The sequence below is a fragment of the Aythya fuligula genome, chromosome 21, assembly GCF_009819795.1.
Source record: "Aythya fuligula isolate bAytFul2 chromosome 21, bAytFul2.pri, whole genome shotgun sequence".
Classification (NCBI taxonomy): Eukaryota; Metazoa; Chordata; class Aves; order Anseriformes; family Anatidae; genus Aythya; species Aythya fuligula.
In genome coordinates this window covers 1,545,406-1,556,751 of record NC_045579.1, presented here as the reverse complement: position 1 = coordinate 1,556,751, position 11,346 = coordinate 1,545,406, and the positions used below count along the sequence as shown (strand labels likewise).

The window sequence follows — 11,346 nt, the reverse complement described above, 5'->3', positions numbered from 1 at the left end:
AAGGAACAGAGCTGTAATGGGAGAAGGTGCTGGGTTTCAGCTCAGCTGTTTGCATTTCACATGGTGCTAATGGAATAGGTAGAAAATAGAGTGGGATGAAAAGCTTAGAAAAGGCAAGTTTGGGGAGGAGAGAGCTCCTCAGAAGGCAAGAAGGAGCACGCTGCTGCTTGTGGCAACTTTTAGCAGCTCTTCTGCATGAGCAATGGTAGCTCCCATCCCAAATATTTTCGGTGTTCAGAGTGCAAGGTGCTCCCCAATGGGGCTTTCCACATGGTCCTGTCTCTTATAACCCCCTTTAGCATTGCTTTTTACTATTATTTTCCAAAGTCTGTGTTATATATGATTATTATGCCCTCCAAGAAGCTTTTTTCTGCAGTCTGCCCCCAGTGGCTGGCAGGGCCATAAGGTACAGCATCCTCTATGTTAAATACCCATCCTGGAAAGATGCCTGTAAAAATTCTGTCAATTCTTATAAAAAAAAGCCTGGGTCATGCAAATCACCACTTTATATACCTGGGCTCCGACCAGCAGATGTGGCCGTTAAGGAAAACCCAAAGAAAGCAAAGACCTGGGATGATGCCATGGGAACAGCAGCCACTGAGTTTTTCGGGGGTGATGTGCAGCCGTTGGGTTTTTGCATGATACAGAAAGCCCTGGGCAAGGATGTTCCCAGGCACCAGGGCTCAGCTGACAAATCCCTTGGGTTGGTGTCTTCCAGGCTAATGAAGCACCGAAAAAATGAGTACGGGTCCACTAAGCAGATGCACAAAGCAGCCCTGAAATAGTTGCTGAGGTTTGCACGCAAAGGACACTACCATGCATTAAAACATTGGGGCAGGTGCCAGCTCCAGCCCAGCCTTGGGTACCACACTGCTCCCCCAGCACCATGAACCTTTCGCCTGCTCCAAGGGAATGTAAAAACCAGGCCTCTGCAGGTGCAAGATGATGACAAATCCAGCCCACTTCTCCCAGCCCGTCTCCCCCCCCCCCCCAGCCCACTTCAGGCTGAAGCAAATGTTGCCTTTGTGCTGAGAATGAAAATAAGTGGGGAGCATCATTCTTAGCATGGCTAGCTGCAGTCACCACGATTTAATGGGTGCTGCCATGGGATGGTTTCTGTGTTCAGAAGTTGCACCATTTCCCAACACTTTTCCTACCTTTCCAAATAGGAAGACACCAATCACTGCTCCAGTATCCCGTGCTCTCAGCTTTTGACATGGCACCGGACCACAGGTGAGCAACGCTTCACGGAACAAAGCATTCCCTTTCCCCGAAGAGCCCTAATCCTTGTTAATTGTTGCTGGTGTCATTGATTTGGGGTGGTGGGGAAATCCGTGTGTCCTTGGGAGGGGCTGCTGAGGGATGCCAGAGGCTCACTCACTGCAATGGCTGCTGGCAGTGACCTTACCCCGGGTGTGGTGCAAAGCCAATTAGGCTTGGTGGAGGGGCTTGTTGATTAGCGAGCTTTGGTAGTGAGTTCCCATCTGAACTCACTCTCTGAGGTTTTCCTGCTTCCTTAAGGAAAGAAAAAATAAATTAAAATTGTGCGTTGTTCAGCACGGCAGAGGGTGTGGTGCAGCACCAAAGGATGCTCAAGGCAACACAAGGGGTCACCACTAAATTCTGGAGGATTACCCAGATCTGGGGTAAACGGCCAAATCTGTTCTTGCTGGACTGCTGCTCCTAACAGTAACCTCAGTATCTGCACCTGAGGACTTTCTTGCCATTAATAAGGTGTCGTGGCAAAACCCACAGAGTGATGCAAGCTACAGGTGCATTGCTCTGGGCTCCCCAGCCGCACAGCCCTAGGACCCGCTTCAGTCCTGGGAAAGCCCTGGGGCCTGGGTCACCCAGCCCAGGCCAGGGCCTGTCCTCGGAGCCCTGCCCAGCGCCGGTGCCATCGCAGCTCCATGTGGATGGTGAGACGGCTGCTCCTTGTTGGCGAGTGCTGCCAGCACGGGTGGCAGCCGGGCACTGCGCACTCAGCAAGATCACCTTGGGTGTTTCTTTGAGTCACCTCGGTAACAGCGAGCCTCCACCTTGGCACATTCATTTTTTCCAGGTGGTGCAGGCAAACACGGGAGGTGCACCCACAGGATCCTGGGGAACAACGGGAAAGGCACCGCGCTGTGACCTGAGAGCCCCCCAGCACCTGCAAGGGTTGATTTTGCAAGGCTTGCTGTGAGAGCTCCTGAAAGCATCGCCTTTTATTCCAAAAGCCATCCCCCATTTACACCATACAGGAGGAGATCTCCACTGATCTTTGAGCTTGGTGCTGCTGCTCGGCTGGGTGCCTCTTGGACACGCCGCAGCAATCGCGCAATTCAATTAAACCATCGCGTTGATTGCTGAGCGGCCCAGAGGTCCAGGAGCGGTAAGCGGGAAACGCTTATTTAATAACTTAATTACCAGATTATAACAACGCTTCAAAGGTTCCGATGGTGGCTGACAACCTCATCCCTCGTGCCTTCAGCCCACCGCTGGCCAGCTCCCCTCAGCCCGGGGCAGGGCTGCGAAGGCGTGGATGGAAGGCACCACGAGGGCTGGCCCTGGGGTGTCACAGCATCACAGAATCATCTAGGTTGGAAGAGACCTCCAAGATCACCCAGCCCAACCTCTGACCTAACACTAACCAGTCCTCCACTAAACCCTATCACCGAGCTCTACATCTAAATGTCTTTTAAAGACCTCCAGGGATGGTGACTCCACCACTTCCCTGGGCAGCCCATCCCAATGCCCAACAACCCTTTTGGTAAAGAAGTTCTTCCTAATATCCAACCTAAACCTCCCCTGGCACAACTTTAGCCCATTCCCCCTTGTCCTGTCACCAGGCAGGTGGGAGCACAGCCCAGTGCCGCCTCCCTACAGCCTCCTTTAAGGTCCCTATAGAGAGCGATAAGGTCCCCCCCGAGCCTCCTATCTCCAGGAGAACACCCCCAGCCCCCCACCAGCCTCGCTGCCCCCCTCCGTGCTCCCTGCACCCGACCGAGCTGGGCCGGGGATGGGAGAGGAGGGGACGGGAGGGGACGGGAGGGGACGGGAGGGGAGGGGAGGGGAGGAGCGGCCGCGGCGCTTCCCGCAGCCCCCGGGGGCGCGGCCGGGCGGAGCCGCTGCCGGTCCCTCCCCGCGCCGCCCGCCGCTGGGTGCCGGTACCGCGGCGGTGGCTGCGGCAGTGGCGGCGGCAGCCGCAAGGAGCGCGAGGCGGCGGCGCCCCATCCTCCTCCTCCTCCTCCTCATCCTCTTCTTCCTCCCGCTGCCGGCCTCGCTCCCCCCGCCATGAACTCGCTGCTTTTCGGGGAGATGGCCCGAGCCTTCGCTCCCGGCGCGGCGGCGGCCGGCGGGGCTGCGCCCTGCCCGCTGGGCCCCGGCCCCGGCGGCGGCGGCGGCGGCTCCGGAGGGCCCCCGGGGGTATCGGGCGGCCCGCCGGTGACGGCGGCGCTGCGGAACGACCTGGGCTCCAACATCCACCTGCTGAAAGGGCTGAACGTGCGGTTCCGCTGCTTCCTGGCCAAGGTGCACGAGCTGGAGCGGCGCAACCGGCTGCTGGAGAAGCAGCTGGCGGCCCAGCAGAGCGAGCGCGACCGCCGCCTGCGCTACAAGACCTTCTCCCGCGATCAGGCCGTGCAAACCGACGGCGGCCTCCCCTTGGCCGGTACGGGGCTGGCGGGGGGCCCCGGAGCCGGTCCGGCCCCGCCGCATTACGGCCGCCTGCCCGGGACCATCTGGAGCTACACCCAGGTGCGGCGAACCGGCGGCGGGGGGCTGGAGACGGTGCAGGGCCCCGGCGTCTCCTGGATCCACCCGGACGGCGTGGGCGTGCAGATCGACACCATCACCCCCGAGATCCGGGCGCTCTACAACGTGCTGGCCAAAGTCAAGCGGGAGAGGGACGAGTACAAGAGAAAGTGAGCCCCGGGGGAACGGGGTTTGGGTCTTGGGGGGACGGGGAAGGGGCCTGAAGGGACAAGGTTTGGGTCTGGGGGGGTCCTCTCGGGGTCCCGGCGCTTGGCTCGACCCCCTCTCCATCCATCTCGCCTCCTCTTTTTGGAGGAGGGCAATAAGGCGCTGTTAGCAGCGCATCGCTGAGGTTCCTCCTAAATTTAGCCGGTCTCCGTTTTCCGGACTGATCAGTAGTCGGTTTTGTCCGCCAGCTCTCCGAAATTAGCTCAGTGCTGCAATATTTGGGCTGCGAATGCTGCAGGGGAGGGTTTGTGCGGAAAGATGTTGCTCGGAATTGGTCAAAACGGCAACAAAAGCCCCCCACGACAGCCATTGTAAGCCCTGGTAATCCCGAGGTTTCCTCTAGCCTGTTGGGAAGCCCTGGGATTTCAGATGGTGCTTTTCCTGGTGGCTGAGAGTGTTCCCTTTGCTTTGCTGTATTTGCCTGCTTGATGTATCTGTGGCAGAGATGGAGGCCAGAAAAAAAAAAAAAAAGGTAGTTGGGATTCTGCAGGGAAATTCCTGCATTGTCTGCGAGCTACCTGTCCCTTGGGACTAATGTGAATGCTCCCATTTTGGGGTTTTGTCATTTTTAGGCTTAAAATGTGTTGTCTCGCTTGTGTTTTTCCTGCAGAATAAATTTAATCCTTTTCTATTTTTCCTTTCCTGGAGGCAGCCAGCATTTCTTGGCTGTGTGGCCTGTGAAGCATGCCTGAATTTCTTCCGTCCAGGGTAACAGAGCTGCAGTGTGCTCTCTGCATACTTCAGCTTTTATAACAGAGCTATCCCTGTGAATTAGCTTAGTTTAGAGAAGCTTTATAGGCAGGAATATTCTGTTCAAGTAATAATTTTGTGTTCACCAGCAAAGTCCAATTTCTTCAGGCTGCTGTGCCTTCGTTTCTAAGCTTTTGTGCTTCATGGCTGCAGCACCCTCTGCATCTGGGTGGAAAGCAGTTGGCCTCTTTTTGGTGTAGAGCGGTAGATGCTGTCACACTGTGGGGTTGTTTGTTTTTATGGTTGGCACCACGGAGATGGGAGCCGTGGAGCTGAGGGGAAGTGGTGCTTGGTGGTGGCTTGTGTAAGGAAGGTATGTGTCGGGTGTGGGCTGCGTCACCAAAAGCTGGGGACACTTCTTCTTTTTAATGGCTGCGTGATTTTTGTGGGTTTTTCCTTACCAAAGAGAATGGGAACTTGCTAATGGGTCATTTAAGTTGAGTTTTGCTGCTGGTACGTAGTTGGTGCTGTCTGGTGTGCATTCACTTGCTTGTGTTCAGCAAGTATTCTCTTCATTCAGGTCTAACTCTTTGTGTGATCAAAGTTATAAATTTAATGGAGTGAAGGGGGCCTCTGTAGGCAATCACAAACCTTATTCTTGCCACCCTTCCTGCTTTCACAACAGGTTTTTCTCCTAATGCTTGAGAATAAAATTTGGTTAATACACACTAGCATGCATCACACTAGAATTATGTTTGCAGTCTGTCTTTTACGTTCCTGCTATAAGTGGAGTGATTATTACCCTCTTCTGTGACCTTCACTGAACAGATGGGCACCACACCTTACACTCTTTTGGGGTGGATTGGTTTTCTCATTGGTGGCCTTGAGCATGCTTTGGCATGCTTATGAGGTAGTATCATGTTGTTTTTGTTTTAATTCTTGCAGACGGAGTAGATTAGTCCATTTGATTACATTACCCTGAGCTAATGTGGCATTGCAGTGTTTGTCAGCAGTCCTGGAAAGACTGGACAAGTATTTTCATGTTTTTTTTTTTTTTTTTTTTTTTTTTATAGAGAACAGGTTCTTTGTCATGACACGTGTATGCATATGTACATGTATATAAATACATGCTCTGTGTTTCCATTATCTTGCTGGGAATCCTTTTATGTTCAAGTTTTGTTTAGGGAAATGTTCTCCAAGTGGAATATTAGTCTCTTGCCTGTGTCCTGATGATGTTGTGAGGGCCTGTGTAGAGCTAAGTGCATGCACGAGTTTCTAATGTGCATTTGTGATCTTGCAAAGCTGTGTGAGCGTTTGAAAAGCCGGACAGGGAGATGCACAGCCCCTTGGCCTTGTGGATAGGGGTCTTTTGAAGTGGTGCTGCTCCAGGTATCTTCTTGCTGGAAATACCACGTTTACTGGGCCTGTTGGAATGCTTTTATTCACTGCTGGTGTTGTCTCTCTCCACATAACCATTTTGACTCCAGAACCAGCAGAAGGAGGCAGCCTCCTTTGAAGCAACAAGGCCTTATGACCTGACCAGTAAGACACCACCGTGATGTGCAATAACACTTAAGCAGATGTTACCTTTTTTTCCTAGAACAATGGAAGCTTTTTCTCCCTTTCCAAGCTGACCACTTGATTTAGGAGGGCACAGCTAGGAAAACCTCCTTATTTAAACTATTTTCTTACCAGGAAAACACGGGGTGGATGACTGTGTTCCTGTCAGTGAACCCTGCTCAAGTGAATACTTCTCTTCAAGAATGCATGCTTGTGTGTGATGTCTGTTGTTGAAGACACAAACTCATTATAGCATACTAGTGAATTGAAAAATGCAATGTTTGAATTCAGAGTTGAAACAATTGCTTTTTGTTTCTGGTGTTTTAAAGGTAACACTACTGCTACTCCTAAAAATAATAGCTGAAATTATTTAAGGTGTTCTTTCCGATGAAATTCTCTGTGCAATTTTTTGTCATTACAGATAACTTTTTCTGGGATAATATGTTCAACTCCTTTATTGTGTCCCCCCAGATCATTTTTTTTTGGACACTGTAATGCAAGAGACTATTTGGGAGTTCTGAGCTATATATATTTAAAAAAAAATACTAGAGCGTATAGTCAACAGAGCACTTAGGTCATCTTTTACCCATGTTTTGTTTATACCTGACCTACAAATGAGAAAATGTTTCCCCTAGAAGCCTAGCAGATATTTCAGACCAAAATTAGCAAATTGCCTTAATCTTACAATTATTTTTTTTTTTAGTAACGATCATGATTTTACAGGGTGCATTATGACTTCAGCTGTTGGAGTTTACAGTTGGAGGAGACCTATAGGAGAACTGAACCTAAAATTCCCCACCTTAACTTATGCTAGCATTTAACAGACCTTCTGGCAATAGATCTGATTCCAAATCCTTTGTAACTTTTTGTTGTTGTTGTTTTGTTATTACCCTTTTAGTGGTAATGGTAACCGTGTCCACTTTCTTTGTAGTCAAACTAATGTGATGGAAAATTCTTCTTCCAGTCTTTCAGGGTCTTGAAATGTAGGTAAAAGTCAGATCTTTGTCATAAGCTGAAATACACACAAATGTGTTTTTAGACAGCAAAAAAAACTGAAACCAGCTGTCTTGCTTCATCCCCTTTGAGCTGAAATCAAACAATCATGGGGTTTTTAAATGACCAGTGTTTGAATTTGGGATCTATCCTGCCCTCCCTCTATGGGTAAGTAGGGTGGGATAAGCAGGTTTAACTGTGTGCATGTGACTGTGCCACTGCCCGAAAGGGATTTGGGGTTACCGTGATCTTTTTAGGTTATTTGTATTAAAAAAAAAAAAAGGTGCTGGGATGTGAAAGTGGAGCAGGCTGTCACCGTGTAACTGCCTTCCCTGGGCAGCTGGGGCCCTTGGCAGCTGTACTGAGGGGTGATGGCCTGTGGTGCTATTGCAAACTGCATCCGGATGTTAAATCTACTTGCTTATTGGGGAGGGGGGGAGCAAATGAGTCCCCCCTCCCAATTAGCCACGTTACATTGCTGTTTGAGGCTGAAGCATCACCAGTCTGGCGAAGGCGGGACGCCCAAATGCACACATCTGGCAGATGTGGTGCAGCGATGCTGTGCACGGTGCGTGCCCCTGGCGAGGGGCAGCCGGACCCTTGTGCTCCTGGGAGGCAGCCAGCCGCCAGCTTCCAGAGATCTACTTTAAGACCTAAGTGCGTCGCTGTGTGTTATGACAGGCAAAATGCTGCTGTGTGGCCAGCCAGTCTGCTGACTTGGTGAAAACCTGCTGCAGTCATTCCCTGCTCTCCATCTTCTTTCTCTCGTTTTTTTTTTCTCCTTCCTTCTAAATGCAAGAAGGCTGCTGATCTGTCTGTAGCGATCTTTGCTCCGAATGCTTGAATAGATTTGTATATTATGGTTTCAAAATTGTTCTTAATTGGTACAGATATTGCATTGGCCAGATGTTAGTCGTCTTTTCCAGCAGAGACTTAACTGTTACTAAGAGTTGAACTGGAAATAATTGTTTTACCTCAGGATGGTATTTCATTTGGAAGATTAATAAAGTCCACTTGAAAAAGAGATTATCTTAAATTTGCTGCAGCTGGAAAGGACAAAGATTATCATTGTCGAAGGCAACGCGCGTCAAAACTAACTGGATCTCATTTTTTAAAGAAGGGAACTTAATAAAAACGTGCTTAAGATAAACCCTGGAGGAATGTCTGAAAACTTTTAAAGCTAAAATATCAGTGGTAACAAGATGCAAATGTTACGCATAGACCCAATAAAAAACAAATAATTTTTTTTTATCCCTATAGAAGAATGTAATCAGCATTCTAGACTTCTGTCCACATTTCAATTGGTTACAGAGCTGGTAATACCACATTCTCTGTGTAAAGCCAGATATATGTATTAAATGCTGCTATTTATACTTTCCCTTTTATATTTTAAAGGGGCTAGTTAGGTTTTGCTGTGGCTTTCCACTAAAATTGTTTCGTATTCCTTACCAGTTCCAGTACAGGCTTGCAGCCTGGTATTAGAGATTTTTGGAAACCCCTTACAAGATGTGAAGTTTGATGTTAAGTGCTTGCTCCCGGGAAACCTGATATTTGGCCTTAAAAAGATATTTTTACTTGCACTGGAAGGGCATGAGTTTTCTGCGTGAAGGATGGATAAAACTCGCTGACGTGATGAAAAACTTGGCCTTTTAGCAAAAATATACATCCCTTATCAATGTTAGTTGGAAAGTTGTACTGTTTGGAGCTGTGCAAATCAATCACTTTACGAATAACGTTTGCTGTCAGACATGTTTGTCCTTAAACCGTGCTATTGCTGTTTCTAATATGCTGCTGCAGAGACATGCCTTATCCGATGATATGTGAATATCTGGAGCGCTCTAATAAATCTTAGTTTTTTTTTTTTTTTTTTTTCTTTTTTCTTTTTTTTTTTTTTTTCCATTGGTGTAACTAGAAACTGGGATTCCTGGGCTGTAGTAATGTAGGAGAAATTTCAGGAGGAGAGGCATTTTTTCCTTTTGTTCTACTTTCCAACAGTGCCCCATGGACCCGGGTGGGCTTGAGGCAGTGTTCTGTTAAATACTTCAGTAGCTGCGTGCGTGTGCGTGCGCATGTGCACCTTACTGAACTGGCTCGAAAGGAGAGCAGCCAGAGAGGGCTGAGATGCTAGGATTGATTTGAAATGGTGTTAGCTATTTACTCTGAACTTTATCTTTGTCTAACTATTAACTCCGATTTCTGATTAAAATAATGAATTTGCAAATGAGCTAGATTGGATGTGGTGGGGGGAAAAATCTCCACGTTATGTTGTGGTTAGAGTTTCAGAGAAACTTGGGCCAGGATCTGTGCCCTGCTCTTCAAAGAACAGCTTCCCCTGTTGAAAGAGAACCACAAGACTTGCTGTGTGCATTTTGAATTTACCTTTTGATTCCTCTCGTGACTCACTGGGAAGCCTCGGACTTTGTGAAGAGAAAAAAGACTTTCAAAGCAGAGCTTGAGAATTGCGTAGGTCTGTGGGAGGGGAGCAAAACCCCCCAGATACCTCTGATCTCAAACCCAAATAATCTCTAAAGACCCTTGCAATTTAGGGGTGAGGCAAAAACAAATGTAAAAACAAGTTATTTCTGGCTTCATCGTGGGTAATCATAGCCTTTCATTGCAGTGATGCAGCCTGGGTGCTGGGCTTGTAGCTAAAGAAAGCGCGGAAGCCATGTACAGCTCAACAGCTGCTTTTTTGTGGTTAGGGTTATGTGGTGATGCTCTGCCAGGTCTTAGGCCGGCTTCCTGCATTTTCTTTTGTGACTAAATATTTTTTAGTTTGCTGAAAGTATGCACGGGATGTTGTTCTTTGTGAGCTCTTTATGGTTTAAGTCTCCAACTTAAAGTTTAAGCGCAACTGTTTAGCTTGTGTTTGTACAAGAAGGAAGAGATTTTATGGTTTGGCCTTCAAAAATAAAGGTCTAGACGCAACAGTATGCATATGTACACTGCTTAGTTTAACTGAGGCTCTTCTGCAGCCTTGTGACCAGCCCATAGTAAAAGATTATCTTGTTTCCAGAGCCCTGAACTGATTTGTGGTAAGAAACAGAACGAGATGCTTCATAAACAGGGTGCAAGGAAAATGTATGGCAAGGCTGTGCTTTGAAAGCTATTGTCCAACTGTGCTCTGCTCTGCCCCACAATACGCCTGGCTTCTCTAGGGTATTATTCTCTTTTCTGCATTTCACTCTCTCCAGGTATGTTTTGTGTGAGTGTCCTTGGGCTGGTGTTATCCTCAGGTTTCCATGCCTCCCACCCTTGCAACAGAAATGAAGGAGTGTGACTCCATTTTATGTTCAGAATAGGTGGGCGGAAAGTAAGTGTTGTGCTGGCTTGGATCCACTGATAAATTACAGAGTTTCAAAAATATTGTTAAAACGTCTCTGTTTGGGGTTTGAGATTAACAAAAGTAACTAATGACCTCAAGGTGCTCATGCTTGCTGATTAAGTCACTTAGGAGGGTGGCATTTGGTGTCAAAGCAAAATAAATAAATCAAGTGTATGGCATTCCATAATCTCTGGCTGTCACCTAGTCTAGAGGTGCATCCTTACTGTATCTCTCTGCTTCAATGTAGGTGTGGAAGAAGATTGGGCTAGGACTGGTGCCTGCTAATGTGTTGCCTGGCTTGTGCACATCATGCTAGATGTTTGTGGAAATGTTGTTGGCGATTCAGTGACCTCTTCTAGAACTGTCACAGTGTCAACTTTTACCATGGGTGGATTAACAAGGTGCTTGGTTTCAAGTGACTTTTAAAAAATAAATAATTTAGCATTTGTTTAAAATACTTAAAAATGTGTGAGAGTCTCTCTCTCCTGCTTTGCTTGCTGTGAGCAGTGTTGATCATTGTATGCAAAATGACATCAGTTTGGCCTTTGGATCTACATGAATAACGAGGCCATTCAGTGAGCCCTGAGAGAAGGGCTCCCTGTGCCCACTAACAATGCAGCCCCTCGTTAACAGCACGCAGCATGATCTGCCCAAAGCTGGATTGTGGATGATGCGTTCCTTCAGCCTTACATCTGCACGTGACATGGTATTTACTGAGCTCCATTTGGAAGTGTTCTGCTGGACTCGATGTATCCCCCCAGACAGTATTAATTTGAATCCCCTTCCAAGTAGGTCTTGGGACTGAAACCAGTCAC

At 48.2% G+C, this 11,346-nt stretch overlaps 1 protein-coding gene across 1 annotated transcript in view; it reads left to right on the top strand.

The window, feature by feature from the left end:
* The first annotated feature begins 3,276 nt into the window (after positions 1–3,276).
* The window catches only part of IFFO2 (intermediate filament family orphan 2), a 39,597-nt gene continuing 31,527 nt past the window's right edge, over positions 3,277–11,346 (top strand). The window contains exon 1 of the mRNA XM_032201413.1: positions 3,277–3,905. Coding sequence (XP_032057304.1) covers positions 3,277–3,905 — 629 coding nt within the window. The remainder of the gene's footprint in view (positions 3,906–11,346) is intronic.